Source organism: Cetorhinus maximus, chromosome 15 (assembly GCF_964194155.1).
Source record: "Cetorhinus maximus chromosome 15, sCetMax3.hap1.1, whole genome shotgun sequence".
Classification (NCBI taxonomy): Eukaryota; Metazoa; Chordata; class Chondrichthyes; order Lamniformes; family Cetorhinidae; genus Cetorhinus; species Cetorhinus maximus.
The window spans coordinates 85947913-85974793 of record NC_135893.1 but is presented as its reverse complement, the minus strand read 5'-3'; the positions used below and the strand labels follow the sequence as shown (position 1 = coordinate 85974793).

The 26881-nt window shown below is 40.1% G+C and overlaps 1 protein-coding gene across 2 annotated transcripts in view; it reads right to left on the bottom strand.

Annotated features, from left to right (window-relative positions):
* The window catches only part of lmtk2 (lemur tyrosine kinase 2), a 112343-nt gene extending 92923 nt beyond the window's left edge, over positions 1-19420 (bottom strand). Inside the window, exon 1 of one of the 2 annotated variants that reach the window (XM_078558866.1) lies at positions 19218-19420. In XM_078558866.1, coding sequence (XP_078414992.1) covers positions 19218-19302 — 85 coding nt within the window. In that variant the 5' untranslated portion in view covers positions 19303-19420. The remainder of the gene's footprint in view (positions 1-19217) is intronic. The other variant, XM_078558867.1, reaches the window with a different exon arrangement.
* Between the last annotated feature and the right edge of the window lie 7461 nt (positions 19421-26881).

The following is a 26881-nucleotide window of genomic DNA, read 5'->3' as shown; positions in this document are numbered from 1 at the left end:
TCACAGACAAAGGAACAAAGAAGTCTGCTCTACATTACAGGGACTAAACGCAGACCTCCATTCATTCCACAAGCAGGATCTCGAGCTTCTGGTCACTTATTTTACTTAATTCTCTACCTTCTCCCTTTTCACTTGCTTAAAACCTATTACATGTCTAATTTTTCCCAGTTCTGATGAAAGGTCACAGACCAGAAATGTTAATTCTGCTTCTCTCTCCACAAATGGTGCCCTTGGATTGTTGAGTGTTTCCAGCACTTTCTGTTTTTATTTCAGTATTACAGCATTCACAGTATTTGTTTTCGCACAAAAGCTTTAATCTATTTTCTCACTGAGAAACTGAGATCAGGAACCAAGAAAGCAATCTTCAATTTTAAATAAATAATTGTAAAACAATCTCCATATATTTTTTAATCTATCTGCTAAGATTGTAGTTTAATCATAGGCCAGTGTTATCCAATACATTAGCAAGTAGTCACTTACGGCTAACTGGGAGTCCAGAGATGGCCAATTGCTTTTCCAATTAGTAAATTAAACAAATACAGTTGTTGAGCACGTGATTTGAGTTTCATATTTGCACCACAAATGCATGTGTTCTTCAACCTTGTGTATTTGTCGGTAAAATGCTAAGACGAAAAGCAGAGGGTGGAAGTATTTTTTGACCATTGAGAGTGCTTTACTTCCTTGGTTACTGAATGGTAGCAGATGTTTGTTAAATAAATATACACATCAAGTACATTTATTTCTCTTGCATCAATCTATTAAAGGGTTTTCTATTAATATTAGTGCCTGTGGCTAATTAAATATATTCAGGGCTGTGTTAGACAGAATTTCGATCTACAAGGATGTCAAGGGTTATAGGGGATGGCAGGAAAGTAGAGTTAAGACCACCATCAGAACAGGCATGATCACACTGAATGGCGGAGCAGGTTTGAAGGTCGGATTAGCCTACTCCTGCTCATTACCTTATTTAGGAGTATCGCAGGTGAAATATCCATCAGCAATTTCAATTAGACAACACTGCCTTAGTCTTGAGAGGTTCACACTCATGTTTCTTGGCTGCTAAGCAGTGTGAAGGGCCTAGAGCTCTGCCATGCCTTAAACAGGAACATTTCTATGGCAGATCATTCTGATCTGATTTCAGGCAGACAGCATGATGAGAATTTAAAACTGGCTTTAGAGTTTGCAGAGAAAATGTGATCTGTAATTACTGTTATCATCTCTTGGAATTAAAAGTAAATTGTGTAGTAAAAATATAAAAAATGTTCTTATCTAGTTAAACTATTCTGAAACAAAAATCATCACAGCAAGACATCTATCCTATCTATTTTTTGTAGATACATAAAGGAGCAAATCAGAAAAAGTGCAAAAATCAATGGTCAGATTGCTGGCAAGATACTGCAAAGCACAGGACAACAGAACTGCATTAATTCCATCATGATTTTTGAAAATCATTTACTGCTAAGAAACCAGTATTTTGATGCCTCCAGGACTTCAGATTATTCAAGTAACAAACTGCATTACATATAACAACTCTAAATAGTGAGATCAAACACTGAATTGATTGCCCTAATCAACCATGTGCATTATAAAACATACCAGTTATTCGGCTCAGTTCAGGGGTTCAAAAAGTGCTCCATTCTTATTAGTTTTGGGTTCTTACTGAATATCTGTAGGACCTTAACCTTCTCAAATGAAGTCTGTTTAAAAATTATGTTCTCTCTCGAATATCCACACATCTACCCACCCATTCCCACATCCACATGTATCCATCTACAAAGATCCCATTTAAGTAATCCAATGTTGCAGGCAAATTCCACAAGTACAAATCCTTGCAATGCCATGATACTACACATCTTGCTGCCTTCATGCAGTCTGCAATGCTCCATCTATAGCAAGTATAATTTAGTGCCAATATGAATAAATCTCAACAAAAACTTTTTAAAAACTTCTAATATTAGTTTATATGTTGTTTTGAAATTGAGATCAATCTTGATTAAGTCACCTGGCATTCTGAAAAAAACTGAAAGTAGGTTAAATTTCAACACTACATAATAAAACAAATGTTCAAGAAACTAAGATCATATTCCCTAATTTTATGCTGAGAATGTTAAAATTGTGGCTACACCTACCAAACTTTAAAAAAAATCAAGTCCTTTATTCTTTGCTGTGAAGGCTACACTTAGAATGTCAGAATGCAAATGATCCTCTAATCAAAATATGTACTTTTAGCTACTTAAAGACACTGACCTAACCAAAGATTCAGTTTTGAATCAGAATTTTACCCACATTCTTAAAAAATTGTCAAATCAAATATGTATTACTGCACCAGGCACCGATACATAAATAACAGAAAATGCTGGAAGTACCCAACATGTCTGGCAGCATCTGTGTTAAATTAAAAACTGCTCAAGTCAGGTCACTTTCAGACTAATTAGTGGCCTTTGTCAAACGATACCTCTTTTCCAAACAAGAAGCCAAAATCTTGCAACACTTTTTGTACCGAGTGGTCAAGTTAAAGGATCATAAATAGAATCCCTGCAAAAGCCAAAAAGATCACCAGATTTTGTCAGAGGAACACTCTGGAATAAGATTTTTCTTTGAAAAATCTAAAATTCAATTAAAAGCAAAACACAGGCTGCTGTGAAGATGGCACCAAGCCATTAGCAGTAGCACCCACAGTTGAAAGGATCAAACCACAGATGTTACATCAGTCATCTAATCCATGGTTATATACCTGCTACAAGACAACCTAATAGCTTCACGCAAATTATCCTGATGTATAATGCTGGCTCACATTAACACAACTGCTTTAATTGTCCCAGCAAGTGTTTAAATTGTCCTCTTAAGTGTAACTGACCTCAAAATAAACCACTGTTTTTCCTCCTTTTAAACAGGCTTTGATATTCTGTATTAATATTTCAACATTGAGCAGAATGGTTCTGATCCATTTCCTGCTGTCCTTCCTATATACTACATATTTCAGCAAGGATGTTTTTGAAGCTGGTTGGATTTAACATTGAATATTCAGGTCAGAGATTTGGTATTTACAGATAAACAAATACTTCTTTTTACATAAAAAAAAACGTTCCTTCAATTTTCTCCCTTTTCTGAAAACAGCAGCTCTTTGTTGGGATTCAGTTCCGTGTCTTTCAATGTCTTACTCAAGTGTCCCAATATTTTGAGTGGCTTAGTGTCAAATTTTCTTTGATAACATTTCTGTGTAGCGCTATGGGAAGTTTTACTATGTTAAAGGCATTACATAAACCTATGTTCTTGTTACCATTGAAGTGACCACTGGTGCATGAATCTTGACAATGAGCATCAGTAGGCTACTCCACCACAGGGATGATATAGCCAAGTTCACTCCTGCTTTGTAGCCCACACTGTGCACAAGTACTTCCAGCTGAGGTCACTGGAGTAGATTGGGAGTGATAAACTGTAAAATCTGAGTAAACTAAAAGCAAAATACTGTGTATGTTGGAGATCTGAAATAAAAACAAAAAGTTCTGGAAAAGGTCAGCAAGTCCAGCAGCATCTGTGGAGAGAGAAATAGTTAATGTTGCTGAGTAGAACATGAGTATTTTCTGCCCCAAGTTAATTAACTCAGCTCCAACCAGGGGTAGTTCTGGCTTATATGATTCAATCGTTAATTAGAAAATTTCAGCTATCAGGAAAGTTTGCAAATAAGTTTAAAATATGTTTTTAACCAGAAAATACAATTTGCTATTTAATTTTTACAAACACGAAGGCTAACGACTGGGAATCTTATTAGTGGTAGTGGTGGACAATTACACAAATAACTATCAGCTTATTATCTGTAACAATTGGAATATTGCTTCAAACAGCAAGTTTTGACAGTAAGTGCTCATCGAGATTCAGCAATAATATACATACACACATTTTATTCAAGACCATCAGCGCAGGACTTTTAGGGTCTTATAAAACACCAACCCATACACTACATTTATAATAAACTATTACATAAATTTGAAGAAGATGGACTTGCATTTATTCAGCACCTTTCACAACCTCAGGACATCCCAAAGCACTTTACAGCGGACAAAGTACTGTGCTTTTGAAAACTGTCATCACTGTTGTAACATAGAAATGTGGCTGCCAATATGCACACAGCAAGCTTTCACGAACATCAATGTAATAATGACCACATAACCTGTTTCTGTGATATTGGTTGAGGGATAAATATTGGCCAGGGCACCGGGGAAAACGCCCCTGCTCTTCAAAATAATGCCGTGGGAACTTTTACTTCCGCTTAAGGGGAGCCTCAGTTTAATGTTTAATCCAAAAGGCGGCAACTCTCAGAACTGTACTGAAGTGTTAGCTTTGACTTTTGTGGTGTGGGACTTGAACCCACAGCCTTCTAAGAGGCATGGATCTCATGGCTGATAGCCAAATTAAAAGGATGTTTCTCAACCTCAGATGCTCTGTTGAAATTTGTAGATATAATCTTGAGTTAAGACATCAGAACCACCCATTTAATTAAAAAGTACTTCCTCTTTAAAAAATTGTTCAAGTTCACTATAAAAATCTTATCTCCTTCCCTATCCTTCTTTAATCTGCAGCTTAAAGTAACGTTCCAAGCTTCCTCCTCAAAAAGGCTGAGCATAAGAGCAATGCCTAGCGGGATGTCAAATCATCAGAGTCAGGAAGTTCGTTGGTCTTATCCCTGGTTTCCGTTCAATTAGTTCATTAAATAGTGTTTCTACTTTTCTGCAAAGTTTCTAGATTTACATGGCAGATACCTCAAGCTTTTTTAAATTAAAAATAGTATGCTCGCACTAGTTAAGTGTGACTGCTTTAATAAAAATTCTAAATGTCAACGAACACAAGAATCAGGAGCAGGAGTAGGCCACTTGGCACCTCGAGTCTGCTCTGCCATTCGATAAGATCATGGCTGACCTGATTGTGGCCTCAACTATACTTTCCTGTCTGATCCCCGTAACCCAGTCGAGGGAGTCGACCCTCGTCTATCGAAAATCTATCTAACTCAGGCTTGAATATATTCAATGACGCCGCCTCCTCTGGGAAAGAGAATTCCACGGACTAATGGACCTCAAAAAAAATTTCTCATCTCAATCTTAAATAGGAGACCCCTAATTTTAAACTGTGCCTCCCAAGATCTAGACTCTCCAACTAGGGGGGACATCCATTCGGCATCCACCCTGTCAAGTCCCCTCAGGATTGTGTGTTTCAATAAGATTACCCCACATTCTCTGAAACCTGAATGGGTAAAGGCCTAACCATTCCTCATAAGATAACCCCTTCATCCCAGGAATCAATCGAGTGAACCTTCTCTAAACTCTAATGCAATTATATCCTTTCTTAATTAAGGAAACAAAACTGTATACAATACTCCAGATACGGTCTAACTAAGGCCTAACACTTCCCTACTTTTATACTCCATTCCCCTTGCAAGCAACACCAACATTCCATTTGCCTTCCAACTCACTTGCTGCACCTGCATACCAATCTTTTGTGATTCATGCACCAGAATGCCCAGATCCCACTGTACCATACAGCTCTGCAGCCTCTCTCCATTCAAATATACTGTTTTTCTATTCTTCCTGCCAAAGACCATTTCCTCTCAGTTTCCCACATTATACTCCATCTGCTAAATTTTTGCCCAATCACTTAACCTACCTAAATCCTTTTGCAGTCTCATGTCCTCTTGACAACTTATTTTCCTACTTATTTTTGTCTCATCAGCAAATTTAGCTACCACACATTCATCCCTTCATCCAAGTCATTAATATATATTGTAAATAGTTGGGCGCCAACTATCCCTGTGGCACCCCACTAGTAACAGCTTGCCGACCCAAAAATGACCCATTTATCTCTACTCTCTACTTCCTATTAGTCAACCAATCCTCTATGCATGCTACACCATGAGTTCTTATTTTTGTATAGTAACCTTCATTGGCACCTTATTGAATGCCCTTTGGGAATTCAAGTACACCACATCTAGGTTCTCCTAATTTTCTAAATGTCTTGCTATCAACTTCTTAATAATGGATCCTAGCATTTTTCCTATGACAGATACTAGGCTAACTGGCCTATGGTTTCCCCATGTTGCCTCCCTCCTTTCTTGAATAGAGGTGTTATATTAGCGATTTTGCAATCCACTGGGATCTTTCCAGAATCTAAGGAATTTTGGAAGATCACAACCAATGCCTCTACTATCGCTGTAGCCACATCTTTTAAGATCCTAGGATGCAAACCATCAGGTCCAGGGGATTTGTCAACCTTTAGTTCTAATAGTTTTTCTAGTAACTTTCTCTTAGTCATTGTTTTAAGTTCCTCCCTCACTTTCACCTCATGATTTTCACATATTCTTGGGATGTTTTTTATGTCTTCTACAATGAAGACAGACATAAAACACCAGTTCAACGCTTCTGCCATTTTCTTGTTTCCCATTATTAATTACCCAGTCTCACCCGCTATGGGGTAAATGTTCACTTTAGTTACTCTTTTCCTTTTTAAATACTTGTAGAATCTCTGGCTATCTGTTTTTATATTTCTTGCTAGCTTTCTCTCATACTCTAATTTCTCCCTCTTTTTTTTAAGTCATTCTTTGCTGGTTTCTAAAATCTGTCCATTTTTCTGACCTACCACTAATCTTCACAATTTTCTTTTTCTTTCAATTTGGCGCTATCCCTAGCTTCCTTAGGTAACCATGGATGGTGTGTCCTTCTAATGGAATCTTTCTTTCTCAATGGAATTTATCTTTGCGGAGAGTTATGAAATATTTCCTTAAACGTCTGCCACGGTTTCTCCATTATCCTACCTTTTAACTTATTTTCCCGGTTCACATTAGCCAATTCTTCCCTCATACCCTTGTAATTGTCTTTAAGTTCAAGCCATCAGTCTTAGACACACACTTCTCAGCCTCAAACTGAATGTGAAATTCTATCATGGTATGATCACTGTTGCCTAGCAGCGACTTTACTACAAAATTATTAATCTTGTGTCATTGCACATTACCAGGTGTAGAATAGCCGGCTCCCTGGTTCACACTAGAATGTACTGCTCTAAAAAGATTGTTCCAAATACACTATGAACTCATCTTCGGGGCTACCTTTGCAAATCTGATTTGCCCAGTCTATATGAAGATTTACTTCGCCCATGATTATTACAGTACCTTTCTTACAAGCCTCCATTATTTATTCCTGTATACTCTGTCCTACAGTACATCTACTGTTAGGGGGCCTATAAACTACACCCACAAGTGAATTCTGAATGATGGAAACAGTAGAATCCTGGTACACACAACAAGTAACGATACATTTTTAAATCTATACACTTTATAAAATCAGACAGAACACAAATGGATCAGATTGGAACTTGGAAACATCTGCATACTCATCACTTTTTCTGATGTTGATTTTAATAACTTGATTAATTATACATTACTTCAAACATATTTATACAAATCAGTTAAAAACAGCTGGACTTATGCAACAATAATCCACTCTATAGGAAGGAAAGACACAAATTATTTTTGGGTAGAAAAAAATCCACCTCAATTGGACATGTGACTGAACAGGTTAGGTTGGGAGTCTAGCTATTTGAACTACTATATCTTTTTGTGAAAGGACTTGAAATCCACACATAAAATAGCTTCTAAAACAGTCTCACTAATACAACAATTTTCACCCTGTGGATTTGATTCATACCATGCACGACATTAGAAAATCTCAAGAGCAACATTAACTAACTCCCACTTATCTTCCTGTGCTTCAAGTTTATTGTTGGTTAAATATTTTCGCAGAGCAGTATACAATCTGTACTTGGGAAAAACACTGCCTTGGTTAGATGAACAAAAATAAGCAGATTTAAGCTCCAGAAAATGCAATTTTCTAATAGACTTAATTTTACTATTTCACACCAATAGATTCTTCAATTTAGTTTCCGATATTGGCTTAATGTGTCTTGTGATTGAGGCATCCGTTAAGGAACGGGCAGCAATGGAAACGAAGGCACAACTGGTGAGGACGACATGCCTAGTAAACCATTACATTTATTCCACAAGTTTTTGAAGGTTAAAGTGATCTGCCTAATTTCAAACATTGCAGAATCAGTGAACAATATTAAAGTTGGTATCATACAGAATAAAAACTCCCATTTTTTCCTAATGATGCGCCTTAACCTTACTACCTCTGTGGGAATTTGCCCATTTTGTCTAACCATCCATTTAACTCAGCATTTTGTCTTGTGAGATGTTACAGGTATAAGCTTTTCTCAGCTATCATTAATCAACAATAATTTATGGAGAAATCAAAGTGATACAACTATTGCTTAATCAAACAAATTAATTGAAGTTGGAGCAGCACTCATGTATTTCAATCTTGCCCATCTTTAGGGATATTATACATCAGCTCAAACCATAGTATCGCAGAAAGCGATAAAATGCTTGAAAAATTATACTGCAAAAAGTTAACAAATTTGAATTTATAAAGCTGGCCTTGGACTGTGCATATTTTTCATGAGAAGTGTACAGGTTAGCAATCCTGAAATGAAGGAATAACTTTAAAACAAAAAAAAATCAATTCATAGAGCATAATTATCATTCTAGTCTTCACTGCTGTGTAGAAATTATTCCAAAAAAGTCTCTTTCGCTGTCTGGAGACTGCCTCAATTTCTGACTGTCTATGAAAACACCTGGTCCAGATCCCCACCCAGAAAGAGTCACCCTGAAACTAGCATTCCCGAGAAGGGAGGTGCTTGTCACCAAAGCATACTTCAGATATCTTATTCACCCGCATGTGTTACTACTCCTGGATTTGTTCATAAGAGTTTGTTTGTAGAGATTCTTTTGGGATTAATAGCTGTGGTTACCAGTTCAGCACTGGAACAACAGTTGCTTTGTGCACAACCGCTTTGGGTTACATTAGTGGTTGCCACCTGGTTAGTCCTTAATGGGTTCTGGGTACTCCGAATTTGGAGTTGTTGATGTGTGTTTCAGGTACTTACTCTCACTGGTGGGGGATTGGCAGGCATGTGTTCTTTCTTTACTGTATTGATTTCTATCATGGTCTAGTTACTCAGAGGGTCTGTTCTTTTCATTGTTTATCTTATAATTGTCATCATTTCAACTCATGCAATAGAATTTGTTTCATTCTAATAAGTTGATTTTTAGTCAGGTATGTGTGGAATCCATATATTCACCCGCATCTTTTACCCGACGAATGGTTTTACACCACCAGCTGTCTGACCTAATACAGTCAGGGCACTGAATAAAAGCATACCGCAGCTTACTGTAAAAGCAGAAAAAAGGCCTCAAAATTGTATTAAAAAGGCACTCAAGTTACAAAGTTAATGGATACAACAAAGAGTTGGGAATTCATCAAATAATATCATTATGAACCATACTCAGGACCAAAGAAACAATCATCTCCTGTGTAACAATCCTGAAAGGTGCAGCTAGGCTAAGAAAAGGTGGAGTTGTGGCTCCTCCCATCTAGGGGAGAGTGGGTGTACGAAGCAGGGCTGGATTTTGGGTAAGGGAGGCGAATTCCATTATGCGACCGAGCGCAAGGTGGGGGAGGGAATGAGGAAAAAAGCAACCTCCTGCAGTGTTGTGACTTAGAACAGATACTGTTATTGTTTAAACATGCTGTCCCAGAGTCTATTTCTGTCTGAATACAGTTCTGTGAAGCACCCTGGGATGTTGTTCTACATTAAAGGTACTATCTTGCCCAACAAGCAGCGAAGATCTTGGTTAATTTCTGTAGTTTCCGATGTGGAGATAGTGGACAGAAAAACACATTCATTAATGCTGATAGTAACTAGGCAGCAATCAGCAGGAAATTAGTTTTAGTTGTCATCATTCATATAAAAATACATCTCTAACATTTTCCTGACAATCCTGTTCATTAGCTTGACATTGTGTGGAAAATCTGGCGTGTTGTATACTAGCAGGGCATTAATGGCCAAGCAAAGAGCAATTTAACAATCTGAGGGACTGAGCAGTAGGGACTGAAGCTGTAACCCAATCCATCAATAGAGAAATGGGAAGAGAAGCTGAATATGCAAGGCAAAATTTGAACAAAATTCTTAGCAGCATAAGTGACTGAATCACCCCACCTTGATCTCCTTCACAGCTTGGGGCAACAAAAATGTTGTTTCTTTAAATTCTTCAGGGAAACAGCTTGCTCATGTTGCTCAAGTCTAACTGAAAACTACCAGCTCATAGTGTTAATGGCTCCACTCTTAGTCCTGTAATCAACATTCACATCCTTAAACAAAATAGTATGGTAATATAGTAGTTACATTACTGGGCTGAATAAAAAGCTAGTATCACTTATGGTTCCATGAAACTGCAGGATCGTTGTAAAACCCCATCTGGTTCACTAATGTTCTTTAGTAAAGGAAATCTGTCATCTGTACCTGGTCTATATATGACTTCAAATCCATAGCAATGTGGTCGACACTTTAGTACCCTCAAATGACCAAACCACTCAGCTACATTCAAGAACACAATTCACCATCACCTTCTCAGGGGCAATTAGAGTTGGGCAATAAATGCAAGTGATGCCCACATCCAGCGAATGAATAAAAAGTTTCTCCACTGTTAAAGGTGCTGCCAGGAAGCTTATTTTCCTTCCTCATGCCAAAAATTTCTCTCTCAAGCTGCAATCCCATTCTCAGTTCACTATAAAAGATCCAGCTCATCAGCTCCTTCATCTCACAAGAATCTTCTAGAACTTCGCACTGCTCCTAAGTAAATAATAATGACAAACGGCTTGCCTAACCAGCAATTCTTTTCTCAATTTTAACCTCTCTCTGCTTTCATCTTTATTGAACCCTTTCCTATCTTTCTCCATCAGACTAACAGTACTCCCAGCTTTCCTTTCTTGTTTTTTTCCTAAGCTCCAAATATCTTGTTCTGCTTGCTCTTTCTTACATCCCCTATATTTACTCCCTCCACCACTGACACAGAGACAGCAATGTGTACCATACACTGTACAAGATGCACTGCAGCAATTTGCCAAGCCTCCTTTAACAGCACCTTCCAAGCCCGCGACCTCTACCACCTAGGACAAGCAGACGCATGGGAACACAAAGGGAATAACTGTCACTGGGACCAAATCCTGAAGCTCCCTTCCGAACAGCACTGTAGGTATACATACGCCAGATGAACTGTAGCGATTCCTTCTCGAGGGCAATTAAGTTTGGGTAACATATGGTGGTCTTGTCAGCTACATCAACATCCCATTAAAGAATTTTAAAAATTGAAATCAAGACACACTACTTGATTTCCTAATCTTTCCCCAGGAGTTCAAAACTCAAATTCCACTTCTAAAACTGAGGCCTGGCTTCATTTGACCATTATTTTCTAGTATTCTATTCTTTTTAACATTGATGCCACCCTACACTATGTGCCCAAATCCTTCAGTTTAGAATTGAATTTTTTTTCAGAGCTACTAGAGGGGAAAAACGGCTTGAACCTGCTTCAAACTCTTAATAAAATACTGATTAGACTCCAGCTGGAGTACTGTGTTCTGTTCTTGGTGCCACATTTTTCGAAGGGTGTCAAGGCCTAGAGACATTACAGAGGACATTGACTACAATGGTACCAGCGATTTGTTCTTTATACATTGAGCAGTGTGAATTTGTTCGTTGCCTTGATACCGGGCTGATTATTGTCGTGCCAAACAGTGTGTGCTAACACTGACCATGTGCATCATTGAGATGCCAGACATCATGGTTAAGCCATTTCCTGGCATTATTCTCAAACTGACACAAAGGTCTGCCACATTCACCTTGGCTGTCCTCACATTGGAATTTTTATCAAGAAAGATTATTTGGCTGCATTAGCAGTTCTTCTGCGATATAACTAATGACGAGTTGGAGGGTGTAATGTTTCATAATGCAGGTCTGCTAAGCTGCAACAGCTACCACTCCCAGCAGAAACAGACAGGCTTCCCCAAACCACCTCCCGAACATTTATTCTCGTCTACCTCTGCATCCTTCCTCCTGTTTAAGTGTCTCAGTTAGAGGACTGACGCTTGTCTCTCAATCCCGCTGCATGTGTGCTTGACCTTTCCTACCTCACTTATACTTTTCACTTTCCCGTTTTATCCCCTTTTTTTCTATTTTCCTCCTCTTCCTGTTTGTTTTTTTTTGCAAGGTTATTTCCTTCTTTTTTAACATTGCACTGTGGAGTGATTGCTGCAACAGGTCATGGAAATGACACAGAGCAATTTGGAAGTAACAGACTGCACGAAGGGTTTGATACAATAAATAGGGAGGAAATGTTTCTGGAGTCAGGAACCAGAGGGAACAGCTTTAATGTCATTGGCAAAAGAACCAGAGGGCATATGGGGAGAATTTTTTCATGTAAATAGTGAGCTATGATGATCTGGAATGCAACCACCTGAAGGAGCAGCAGAAGAGGAGTCTATAATAACTGTCAAAAAGAACTTGGATAACTACTCGAAGGGGAAAATTCGGAGGGGTATATGTAAAAGGCAGGGTCATGTCATTAATTGGATAGCTCTTTTGAAGAGCTGGCACAGGCACGAAAGGCTGAAGGGTCTTTTTTTAATTCTTTCATGGGATGTGGATGTTGCTGGTAAGGCCAGCATTTGCCAGCATCTAACTGAGCTTGAAAAGGTGGTGGTGAGCCATCTTCTTGAACTACTGCAGTCTATCTGGTGCATCTACATCCTAAGTGCTGTTAGGAAGGGAGTTCCAGGATTTCGATCAGGCAACAGTGAAGGAACAACAACGTAGTTCCAAGTCAAAATAGTGTGTGGCTTGGAGTGGAACTTGCTGGTGGTGGCGTTCCCATGTATCTGCTGCCCTTGTCCTTCTAGGTGATACAGGTCACGGGTTTGGAAGGTGCTGTCGAAAAAACCTTGGAGAGCTGCTGCAGTGCATCTTGTATACAGTACAGACTGCTGCCACTATGCAGTGGTGGAGGAAATGAATATTTAGGTTGGTGGATAGGGTGCCAATCAGGCAGGCTGTTTTATCCTGGATGGTATCAAGCTTCTGGAGTGTTGTTGGAGCTATACTCATCCAGTCAAGTGGAGAACATTCCAACACACTCCTTATTTATGTCTTGTAGGTGGTGGACAGGCTTTGGGGAGTCAGGGGTGAGTTACTCGCCTCAGAATTTCCAGCCTCTGACCTGCTTTTTTTAGCCACAATATTTATGTGGCTGGTCCAGTTCAGTTTCTGGTCAATGGTAACCTCCAGGATGTTGATTGTGGGGGATTCAGCTGTGGTAATGGCACTATGTCAAGAGGAGTTGGTTAGATTCTCCCTTGTTGGAGATTGTCGTTGCCTGGCATTTGCGTGGCACGAATGTTACTTGCCGCTTATCAGGCCAAGTCTGAACATTGTCCAGGTCTTAATGCATATTGGCATGGACTGCTTCAGTATCTGAGGAGTTGCAAACGGTACTGAACATTAACAATCGCACAGCGAACATCCCTACTTGTGTCTTTATGCTGGAAGAAAGGTCATTGCAGAAGCAACTGAAGATGGTTGGGGCTAGGACACTATCCTGAAGAACTCATGCAATGTCCTGGGACTGAGATGATTGGCCTTCAACAACGACAACAACACCTTACCCTGCGCAAGGCATGACTCCAACCAGTGGAAAGCTTTCCCCTGATTCTCACTGACTTCAATTTTGCCAGGCCTCCTTGATGCCACACTCAGTCAAATGCTACCTTGTTGTCGAGGGCAGTCACTCTCACCCCACCTCGAGTTCAGCTCTTTTGTCCATGTTTGGACCAAGGCTGTAATGGTGTCAGGAGCCAAGTGGCCCTTCCTTCTTTGCTCTATCATTCTATGAATTAGGCAAACAGCAGCAAGAAAGATAACAGCTGAAAACAAGCAAATAATAAAAAAAATGTGATTTACTTGACTGGTTCATCTGCTCCAACTACCTCCTACCAGCCATTGACCTACTACTTGCCTACAAAAAGAATTTATGCTACTGCTGTGTCAGCTGAACGATAGTCAACTCTCTCCTCCTTGTTCAAAGTACACAATTCTATTTGCTGACTGAGGAGTTTATACATCTTGCACTGTAATCACAGACAATGGTATGCCTAAAGACACTCAATATAACAAATCAGAACAGCATTTTTCCTTCTGATACCACCTCCGTCGTCTTATTTTGATTCATCACCATCTAGGAGGCACTGCAACGGAATACATGAAGTATAAGAATGGAATTTGTAACAAGGTTAATATTAAGAACAGGATGCAAATTTTGTGTATGCGAAAAAATTTTAAACAGTCAGACTCTTGACGCATCGCCATTTGTTGTTTGCCATTTACCCTTATTCACATTTGGCTATAAATTGCTATATTTTGCCTCCCCTCTCCCCTAAATTTTTTTAACTAATCTACTTCTATTCCAATGTTCATCACAGAATAATAAGCTGATTTTGATGATTTTCTTTCTTTAAAAGTTGCTTTCTCCGCATCGTCATTTGACAGCACATTCCAGTGAACTGGCAGGCAGGTTATTGGCTCTTTTGTCCATGCAGAGCTATCCACATGCATGAAAAGACTGGGTACGGGGGGGCAAGGGTGGGGCTTGTGATATCTCATCTTGCAAACTTTTGAATTTTATGCATTAAAAAAATGGTTCATCTCAAGTCTAAAGACACCTTTTAACAATACTTGCATTATAGTATTGTTGGCACGCAAATACATACGAACTTACGAATTAGGAGTAGGCCACTCAACTCCTCGAGCTGTCTCCACCATTCAATAAGATGGCTGATCTGATTTTAACCTCAACTCTGCATTGCTGCCTACCCCCAATAACCTTTCACCCCCTTGCTTATCAAGGATCTATCTACCTCTGCCTTAAAGATATTCAAAGAAATAGCTTATTATAGAATTTTAACTGTTAAACTTTGATCAAAAGAAAAATCAGTTTTCTCCCTTTATTCCAGTTATGACTATCCAGCACCTATGAAAACAATCAATGTTCATTTTCAACAAATGTACAAAAAGATTTAATTGGACAATATGGAAAAGGATATTGGGTGAGGCTAGAAAAGCTTGCTCTATGTGAAGTTGGAGTATCAGTGTCAGTCAAGATGAAATTCAAACCGGTAGCTTTGAGACCACCATTAAGGCTTTCATGTGGACTCAAGCCAAAAATAACATGGTGAAAGGACAACATTTAAGAATTCAAAACAGTATGAAAACAAAAAATATTCAATTCACTGTCTGGACACAGACATTTACAATAGATGGCCCGCAAGAATACCACTACTAAAGATGAAAACAGGTTCAACTGTAATTTATGGTAAATAGGTATACAGTAATGTCACAAATTAAATGATTAAAAACACCTGCAATCATTTTCTAATAACTAGATGGTTTTCACTGTCTCCTCCCCAACACATCTATCACATGGCACTTTATTAACCAGGTTATATTTGCTGAATCAGTAATGTGCCGCAAACAAACAGGTAGGTTTAGGGTGCCACTCATCATTTGGTCACCTGTTGCTTTACCACAAGGTATTTTAACACCTTCTTGTAACCCGAAATTCAACTGATGGTGGTTTAAAAACATGTTAAGCTAAATGCACATAAATAAACACCAAGATCATTTAGATGGCTGTAACCACATTTTTGGATTAGTCAAGCATTTCTGATATTTATCGGCAAACCTAGAACTTTTGAACTAAAATGTTTTACTGTATTCCAGAAGAGACAAGAGTGTTTTTGTTTATGGGATTTCTGTTCTGCACCCCTGCTACAGTACTGTGATTGTAAATGTTGCACAGAGAATCTAGTACATAGTCCAAACTTCTGCAACTGGATTGCTACACCAACAGCTGTCCACGAAGTTGTGCTGCAATGAAGTAATACTCCAATATCCCATGATTGCCTAAAAATATCTCAAGACTTCAGACCAAACCGATACTTTGTGTATCTGACCTCAGGATTGTGAACTGATTGCAGATGGTAATAGCTAATTAGTTGGTTATAAAAGTGATACAATTTGCTATTTCACAAGTTAGGATAGTCATAAGTTTGAGTTGCAAGAGGACAGAAGGTAGAGGTAATCACCTTTGAGATCCAGTTGGATAGTACTCCAAGTGGAAGTGCCACACAGTTCAGAATAATGCGCAAAGAGCAAAATGGGTGACCTCCAGGGTAACAGAGAGGCAAGGTCAAAAAGGCTCAAGGAATCTTTGGGCTACTATTACTATCCATAGATAGCTGTTAGACAAGTGTGAGGTTGATAGTTAACTCAGTAATATGATCCTAAGCAAAATCATGTCACTGTTGAGCAAACAGTACCCAAGGGGTTGCAAGGCAGGTAGACAAGAATAGTGGTAGCATTCAAATTTTTTTTTTGGTTGGGGTACAGACTGATGGACATCATGGAATGGATGGATAAATGTTTGGAAGTGAGAGGGGGAAAACAAAAGGAGAGCAGTGAAAAGTTGTACTGCAGTCCATGTTTGAACCAATGACACAGAAACAATATCGCCCTTGCAAAGAGATTAAGTAGTGCAACGAGAAGGATTTAAGCTAACGTAGCAGGGGATGTAGGGAAATCAACCTTTGAGAGAGGAACAGCAGCTATAGTGAAAGAAGTGGAAGACTTAGTTACAACGGCGGGGAAATACTTTCAGGTAAAGGGATCAGAAAATGGCTTTTAAGTAATGAGAGATATTGTAGAAGCAAAGGATATCAAATGGCTCTGATGAAAGATCATTGAACTGAAACTTTAAGTCCGTTTCTCTCGCCAAAGATGCTGCCAGATCTGCTGAGTATTTCAAGCATTTTCTGTTTTTATCAAGGAAAGAAGCATTGCTTGATTTAGTTCAAGGAAATGAAGGGTGAGATGTGAGTTAAGAATTGGGACAACATTTAAGAATTGGGAAATGACAACAACATAATCTAACATGCAACAAAGTAAGGACAATGAATATTAATTAAGCCACAGCTTCAGGTACCCTTTTATCAAATGCCATTAAGGTCCTAAAGAACACAATATAGATTCGCTGATGGTGCTAAGGATGGGGAACCATAATTATGAGGAGATACTGGAAGTATTTCCAGTGGAGCAAAAAATAAAAAGGTGAATTGTAAAAGTCTGTTAAAACTATGATGTATTTTAATAATAAATAGGGAAAGACCATTTCCTCTGGTTGCAAAATCAGCAGCAAGGCATTATCAATTTAAAGAAATCGCTAAATGAGGTGAAAAATCCAAAGAAATTTCTTTAGAGGTAGGAACATATAAGTTTTATCAGTGAGTAGTGGGAGTCAAAACCACAGATTTTTAAGCAAATGTTGGATAAATATTTAAATCAGAGGGTACCCACCCACCATCCAAACTGCATTTGCACATTCTCTAAAAGCAACATTACATTTGAAACATATTCCTTGTCCCTCCATTTTTTTTTAAAATTCCAACCTTGTCACAATAATTATAGCTAGATTCAAATCCATATTCTCAGTAACTGAACTGACTGCTATTTCATGAAATCACCCAAACTACACAAGGTACTTTTATCATCAGCTGATGGTGGGAGAGAAGAGAGAACACACTTCATCCGAAAATCTGCCCACTTTTAAATTCCAACTAGTTTTTAAAAAATCAACTATGAAAAATAAAAATGGCCATGACTAGCGAAGGCCTCCTTTGGTTTTATATCCATTGTACAAACTAGTTTAAACAAGGAAGAGTACTGTAAAGGAAGGTGAATAGATGTGCATATGCAACTTATATTACTCTCTCTTTTGTGTAAAACAAATCTATCATCTTTTCCTTACATCCCCAACAGCTCACTGACTAGGGAGCACCATAGGTAGAGGTGGCGGGGGTGGGGGATGAAGTTCTTCACAATGGCATTTGCATATTTTTAGTTGTGGCTGCTTTAAGCTTTCAGCCAATGCTCCTATTCACAAAGGTGAGAAGGCAAAAGCAAGTACTCATTCCATGGTTTGAAGTTAAGCTATTTTATTTTAAATGTAGGATTAGCAATACTTTTTGTTACCTCCTACTGTTCTTTAGATCCTTGGGTCTTCCACCCCAAAACCAAGGTTGCACAAGGAAACCATTGCCTTCAGGTCCGTTGACAGCTGTCCAAAACTGTGACAACCTTTTCTGAAATGTTCATTCTGGAAAGGTGTTTCATGCCTCCCACCCTAACTCAAAACTGGTTAGTCATGTTGTCAATCAAAACCCATTCCCTACACTCCATGGTATAGCAACATGAATTGTCATTCAACAAATTAATACTGCATAATATGCCAAACAAAAATGCAAGAGCCATTTTTTTTTGAAGATCTGGATAATGACTAAAGTAGATCATCGCTGTAATATTTAGTGCTTTGAAATAAAAAGATGCAATGTACCTCCAACCATCTGTTTCACTGCATAAATTAGTCTGATTGCTAAGAGATCAATTCCAGCTCTCACATGAATGAAACACGGGAGCTGCAGTTCTGCTCAATGCCAATATAAGAGAAAACTTAAACACCTATTTAAAGGCAACGGCATACAAGCAGCCAATTCAGCAAAAATTAAAACATGTTCCAGAATTACGAAGTTGGATTTGAATTGAGTTAATGGCTTGATGCGAATCCTGAGATGCAGTTCAGCCACTTCACAGTACTGATCTGGTAACTAGACATTTTGATTTTAAAAAGCAGAGATTTTAACTCCATACAGTTCCAAACTTTGACACAGCAATGGTACATCTGGCTTTATATGGTCCAGTTGTGACCATAGTTCAGTTTAACATTGAATAAATTGTATACAATGCTGAGATGGCACTGCTTCATCCCTGAGGAGATTTTCCAAAATGGCAGGCAGTCACTTTTGAAGGAGGCAGCTTACAGCACTTGATTAGAACAAAGAATCAGTTTGGCAGAGAGAATAAACTGTGAAACTCTATCATCTTCAATCATACAAATACTATACTCCATAGCTACCCATGAAGTAACCTATACCATTTACGGATTTCAGTAAGTGATATAATTGAAAATTAAGGTACGCAGAGGCATCCAGTTACAAGTCCCACTATAACATACACATTTGATTTTTAAAAATGAGCAACTTAAACAAACCGGCCATACACATCACTTTTTGCAGAGTATATTTCCACACAAGCCCAATAGCTTTGCTTGTTTTTGCACGTGTACAATTAATATGCTACAGTTCAAGTTTTATTTTATCAATACAATGTGCACTGACCTGCACCTGTTTGCGGAAGTGGAGCACCCTGGACGCTGCGCAATACCAACAGTGTCAGTAAGAGAATGCCGGCGTGTATCGCCATTCTCGGCCGGGATTGACTGCTCGTCGTCGTCAGGGACCCGGACGATCGTCGATCTGAAGCATTTATACGGACGGACGGATCGATCCCCCGTCAATAAGAGTCGATGTTAACAATAAATCTTCCCACCACCACCCCCCCCCCACCCTCTAAACACCGCCGGCAACTGACCGGCAACAGTGCTCTCCCCTTGCGGCGCTTTTCTTTCGGATTTTTCGGCAACAAACAGTGACTGGAGTTGGGCCACAGAAACTCATCCTTACTCACAGGCCTCGACCGCCGCTCCGCGCCGATATTCCTCTCAGATCCCAGCCCCTAACCATTATTCTACCGGCCGGTGACAATCTGTACATTTTTTTTTTGCAGCGGCGGTGATTTTTTTTTATTTGCGCTTTCGCTAGCGACACGACCGCCCACCTCCCGACGCTTTTCCCACGGCCGCCATGATACGCATCCCGCGTCAGGAGACAACCTGTTCCAGCCCACCGCTGTGATTGACAGTGCTCCCTGACCAATCGCACGCCACCCTGACCAAGGCTTCTCGGCCAATCGGCCGGGGGTGGGACAAATAGGGCGGGGCTTCCGGCCTGGTGACGGGAGTTGGACGAACTCGTTCCTGGGATGTTGAGTCATGAGCTTAGCAACCGAGGGAGGCCGGTAGGGTCAACTTGAGACAGGCTCTGCGAAGAATGTGTTGCTTAAAGGGCCAAGTGCTGGAGCAGTATCCTCGAGTTCAGTATCGTTTTTCATGTTTATTTTGAATGTAACTGTTACCAACTCTTTATATGACTCAATTTTAATTGCGTCAAGGTGCAAAAGTTTTACGACAGACTTTTCGTAGAGAATCTTACAACACAGAAGAAGGCCATTCATGCCTGTATCAACTCTGAATGGGATGAGTCTCATTCCCCCTTCTTCCACTTAGCTCTGCTTTTTTAAAATCCCTTTTGAAAGTCACAATTGAATATGTATCCCACCACCCTTTCAGGCTGTGCATTCCAGATCATAACGACTCGCTGCTTTAAAAAGAAAGTGATCTTTGCATCTAACCATGGATTTCTTGGCAATTATCTTAAATCTGTTTCACCAGGTTGCTAGACCTCCAGCATCATGCCTTCAGCTTCTTAGATACTTAACTTCTCTACCTCACTTTCATCCTTCAAGGCACTCGAAACCTACATCTTTGACTAAGCTTTGGTCATTGCCATAATATCTCCTTCTAGCTTGGTGCCATAATTTGTTTTATAAGGCCCCTGTGAAGTGCCTTGGGGTGTTTTATTACATTAAAGGCACCATATAAATACAAATTGTTGTTATTGTCATTAATCTATCAAAACCCTTCATAATTTTCAGCAGCTCTTTTAAATTTCCCCTTCACCTTCCTTGCTCTAAGGAGAGCAATCATTATAAATATTTCTTAATTAATTTGGAAGAGTATCCAATGAATGTAAGACCATTTTTATGTCCCCAAGAAACTTAAATTCATGTTTCTAAAATTGAAACTTGCTGCAACAGAACTGTATTAAAACTGAATTTCAGGTTAAAAGGAATTAAATTCTAAACCTATTGGCGTCTGGTGTGTCTGCCATCAACAAAATGCTAGGTGTGAGATTTATAATTATGGACTAATGGACCTGTTGATTTCTAACATGCTATGTCAACATACTTTATTTGAAACCAAATTGAGTCGCTGTTACAACTAGTGATCGACCCATGACTGTTCTATTAGAGAGAACTTGATTTGAAGGGCTGGTTCTGAGGAAAAAGGTATCTTTGCTGTCCTCCAAAATTATTTTGATATGTATGAATTAAAATATGTTTACAAACTACCACAAAGGCTCAGTGTAAAATTTCACCACTCAAATTAATTGTTTGCCACTCCACCTTTCCTCCTTTAAGATACGCCTTAAAATTGACCTGTAACCAAGCTTTTGATTGCCAGCCCTAATAGCTCCTCCTTTGGCTCAGTGTCATTTTTTGCCTCTTGAGGCTTCTAGGGTGTTCTATTGTTAAAGGTGCTTACATAAATGCAAGTTGTTATTGTTAGTTGCATCAACCAGAAAAATTCTAAATTTAATCCATCATCTTTGCTGAGTTAGTTGTTTGCACATGGAGCAGCTGCAGAAGCAATTTAATCTTGGCTTTCTACAGGGGAGAATCAATCCATGCTTCCCATCCCTGATTTCTATCTATTGACCTTGCTGGAAATGGCATGTGTGATTATCTGAATGTTAGAATGGGTCTAATAGTTATCACAGTACACCATGGGCATGGGTTTAGAGATGAATAATGAGTACTTGAAGGTGGGGGGAGTACTTGAAGGGTTGTAACTCACCTAAGATTTGAATTCAAGAATGAAAAACTGAACACTTTTCGTCTTAAAGAGACATGCACCTACACTTCGGCAGAGTATATACATTATCCTTTACATTGTATAACATTTCTTGCCTTATCAATAAGTACATCCTTTCCTTATTATGAGTAGCTGCATGGATCCATGAGCTTTTGGTCTTTGATGGTTAAATCATGCATGCTATGGAGCTTTAAGGACAATATCTAAATGTTGAATCCATATTCCTGTTATTTGTGTTAACGGTATGTCAAATTGCTGAAATTAATATCCTGAGCAATGGCTCCGTGCCCTAACCAAAATGGCGCTGGAGCCCTGATACCGAAAGTCCACCCCCAAATCTGACATCCACCATTTTCACTGCAGGGGGTGGGGGAAGGGGACAGGTTATACTTTGTACATCCATATTTTGCATGTAGAAGTGCGTGTAAAAGTGAATTTCCAAATTTCCAAAACACGACTCGTGGGCTTTAGATATTTGAGAAAAAGGTCTAAAGCTGCCGGAGTTATCTGGAGAGGTAAGGTGCTCTTTGGGATTGTTAAGAGTAGACATAAATGTGCATAAAAAGTGGATAAGCTCTGTGGAAGTGTCAAGTCATTTAAATCCCCAGGCCCCTTAAACCTTTAAAATAGAAACATCCAACCTGCAGTTGAGAAACTGGTGCTTGCTATTTCACTTTTTTAACATAAGCCTCAGGGTTGTCATTATAGAATTATAGGATTAGTGCTTGACTGCTTCCACAACCTATCCTTATCACAGTGGGGGGGCCTGTAAATTCACAGATTGATTGACAGCTCAAATGATTATAAAGAGATTTGTTAAGAGTCTTTGATAATCTTTTATCCAGCCTGCCTCGGCACCCCCTTGTGGCTGCCTCTGAACTCTTTCTGAGGTGGGCAGTCTGACTCCTGTTAGCACCCACCCCCATGGAATGAAAATATAACCATTCAGGGCATTTGCTCCCAAGTGGGGTTTGCAGAGTGAAAATTCGTCCCTTGATGTTCTGATTTGGGATTCACCCAGCAAAGGGGCAATAGAAGTAATAGCAGCCCTTTACAAACTGCCAGACTCTCGAAACTCAAAAATAACAAAACAATGATTTCAAACTACTGTATCATCACAAGTAGAATCAGACTCTTAGTGCAGTTTGGATACAATGATAATGATTACAAACTAATCGTACAGAGTTTTTAATGAGAGAGAACAGCGGGATTCTACTTGGATTATTTGTCACCTTGAATGTCAAGATTAATCTTTTCCACCGTAATAATTCCCATCCATCTATTATCTTTATAAAATCAGTGGAGCTGCTCATACTAAGTAAGGGATGTACCATTTGATAAGGTAAGAAATGCTATAGAGTGTAGAGAATAATGTATTATGCTATCAGGTGCATTTCTCTTTAAGACTAAAAGTGCTAATAGCTCTGCTTTCTTGAATTCTACTCTTAGGTGAGTTACAGGTCTGGTTGTAGATCAGAATCCTAGCTTTCTTCCTAGGAAAGTCAGCTAAGGAGTTGCAAGTAGACTTTCTTTTATTCGTTCATGGGATGTGGGCCTCGCTGGCTAGGCCAGCATTTATTCCCCTCCCTAATTGCCCTTGAGAAGGCGGTGGTAAGCTGCCTTCTTGAACCGCTGCAGTCCATGTGGTGCAGGTACACCCACAGTACTGTTTGGGAGGGAGTTCCAGTGACAGTGAAGGAACAGCGATATATTTCCAAGTCAGAATGGTGAGTGGCTTGGAAGGGAACTTCCAGATGGTGGTATTCCCATCTACCTGCTGCCCTTGTCCTTCTAGATGGTAGTGGTCGTGGGTTTGGAAGGTGCTGTCTAAGGAGCCTTTGTGAGTTCCTGCAGTGCAACTTGTAGATGGTACACACTGCTGCAACGGTGCATCGGTGATGGAGGGAGTGAATGTTTGTAGATGGGGTGCCAATCAAGCAGGCTGCATTGTCTTGGACAGTGTCAAGCTTCTTGAGTGTTGTTGGAGCTGCACTCATCGAAACAAGTGGAGAATATTTCACCACACTCCTGACCTGTGCCTTGTAGATGGTGGACAGGCTTTGGGGAGTCAGGAGGTGATTTACTCGCCAAAGGATTCCAAGCCTTTGATCTGCTCTTGTAGCTACAGTATTTATATGGCTGGTCCAGTTCAGTTTCTGGTCAATGGTAACCCCCCCCAAGATGATGATAGTGAGGATTCAGCGATGGTAATGTCATTGAATGTCAAGTGGCAATAGTCAGATTCTCTCTTGTTGGAGATGGTCATTGCCTGACACTTGTGTGGCGCAAATGTCACTTGCCACTTGTCAGCCCAAGCCTGGATATTGTCCAGGCCTTGCTGCATTTGGACGTGGACTGCTTCAGTATCTGAGGAGTCGTGAATGGTGCTGAACATTGTGCAATCATCAGCAAACATCCCCACTTCTGACCTTATGATGGAAGGATGGTCGATAATGAAGCAGCTGAAGGTGGTTGGGCCTAGGACACTGCCTTGAGGAACTCTGCAGTGATGTTCTGGAACTGAGATGATCAACCTCCTACAACCACAACCATCTTTCTTTGTGGTAGATGTGATTCCAAGTAGCTGAGAGTTTTCCATCTGATTCCTGTTGACTCCTGGTTTGCTTGGGCTCCCTGATGCCACACTCGGTCAAATGCTGCCTTGATGTCAAGCACAGTCACTCTCACCTCACCTCTGGAGTTCAGCTCTTTTGTTCTTCTTTGAACCAAGGCTGTAATGAGGTCAGGAGCTGAGTGACCCTGGCAGAACCCAAACTGGACATCGGTGAGCAGGTTATTGCAAAGCAAATACCGCTTGATAGCACTGTTGATGACCCCTTCCATCACTTTGTTGATGCTTGAGAGTAGACTTATGGGGTGCTAATGGCCGTGTTGGATTTGTCCTGCTTTTTGTGTACAGGACATCCCCAGGCAATTTTGCTAGGTAGATGTTGGTATTGTAGCTGTACTGGAACAGCTTGGCTAAGGGCACAGCAAGTTCTGGAACACAAGTCTTCACTACTATTGCCAGAATATTATCAGGGCCCATAGCCTTTCCAGTATACAGTGCCTTCAGCCATTTCTTGGATGTGGAGTGAATTGAATTGAATTGACTAAAGACTGGCATCTGTGATGCTGGGGACCTCTGGAGGATGCCCAGATGGATCATCCATTCAGCACTTCTGGCTGAAGATTGTTGCAAATGCTTCTGCCTTATCTTTTCACTGATGTGCTGGGCTCCCCCATCATTGAGGATGGGGACATTTGTTGAGCCTCCTCCTCCAGTGAGTTGTTTAAGTGTCCATCACCATTCACGACTGGATGTGGCAGGACTGCAGAGCTTCGATCTAATCTGTTGATTGAGGAATCACTTAGCTCTGTCTATCGCTTGCAGCTTATGCTGTTTGGCACACAAGTAGTCCTGTGTTGTAGCTTCATCAGGTTGACACCTCATTTTTATGTATGCCTGGTGCTGCTCCTGGCATGCCCCCCTGCACTCTTCATTGAACCAGGGTTGATCCCCTGGCTTGGTGGTGATGATAGAGTGGGGGATATGCTGGGCCATGAGATTACAGATTGTGGTCGGGTACAGTTCTGCTGCTGCTGATGATCCACAGTGCCTCGTGATTGCCCAGTCTTGAGTGCTAGATTTGTTCGAAATCTATTTCATTTAGCATGGCAGTAGTGCCACACAACACAATGGAAGGTATCCTCAATGTGAAGACAGGACTTCATCACCATAAGGACTGTGCGATGGTCACTTCTACCGAGACTGTCATGGACAGATGTATCTGCAGCAGACAGGTTGTTGAGAATGAGGTTAAGTATGTTTTTCCCTCTTGTTGGTTCCCTCACCACCTGCCGCAGACCCAGTCTAGCACTTATGTCCTTTAGAACTAAGCCAGCTCAGTCTGTAGTGTTGCTACTGAGCCACTTTTGGTGATGGACTTGAAGTCCCCCATCCAGAGTACATTCTGCACCCTTCCCACCCATAGTGCTTCCTCCAAGTGGTGTTCAACATGGAGGAGCACTAATTCATCAGCTGGGGTGGGGGTGGGGGTGCAGTACATGGTAATCAGCGGGAGGTTTCCTTGCCTATGTTTGACCTGATGCCGTGAGACGTCATGGGTCCAGAATTGATGTTTAGGACACCCAGGGCAACTCCCTCTTGACTGTATTACCACTGTGCTCTGCTGGATCTGTTCTGCTGATGGGACAGGGCATACCCAGGGATCATAATGGTGGTGTCTGAGACATTGTCTGTAAGGTATGATTCTGTGAGGATGAGTAGGTCAGGCTATTGCTTGACTTGTCTGTGAGACAGCTCTCCGAATTTTGGCACAAGGACTCCGATGTTAGTAAGGAGCACTTTGCAGGGTTGACATTAAGAATGATACTGAAATTTGCATTATACTTTGTGTGACATCTGGAGTCCTGTTACAATCTTTGTAATATATTGTGCTGGCAGTACTGTGAGGGCTTTTTACCTTTGGTGCATATCTCTAACTGCTCCTTGCTCGGTATATAATGGACATACTATGTAGTTAGCAAGCTTCACCTGAAAGACAGGAGAACTACTATGTATCCGGTGCTTCATTCAACTCTTTATTTGTAAATTAGAATTTGCACTTGGGGGGAAAAGGTGAAATATGAAGAGGTTTCATTCTTGGAGCCAGCAGATGGAACAAGTAAAACCAGGCACCAAAATGTTGGAGGACTGATTTCTTCTCTGCCGATGCTGCCGGACCTGCTGAGTTTTTCCAGGTAATTCTGTTTTTGACCAAAATGTTGTCCTAACTTTTGCTGGAATGGGTTATCTTTCTGTCTTCCAACCGCTGGTTTCAAGTATCACAATTCCCATTGCTGGTTCCCAACTGTTATGTGCATTGATGCAGCTTTTTTGCAATGTACACTTTGACATTTAAATTACTTACGGGGACTATATTTGTTGGGATTTATCTTCCATTATAAATTAGGTAATCATTAAGGAGCCTGCAGGAACTTCTTAATTCTGAGCTCATGCTCAGAATACATGCTGGGAAATCACATAAACTGCAATTGCTCATAATGTACAGCAACAATTTGCATTTATATACGACTTTACGCATTATAAAATTTGCACGGTGCAAACTGAGAAAAATGGTGGCTAAAATTTGAGGAAAGTACAATGCCACCTAGTGCATTGACAGGTAATTGTTACAGGTGAGTGTAACAGGAAAAATGTTAACA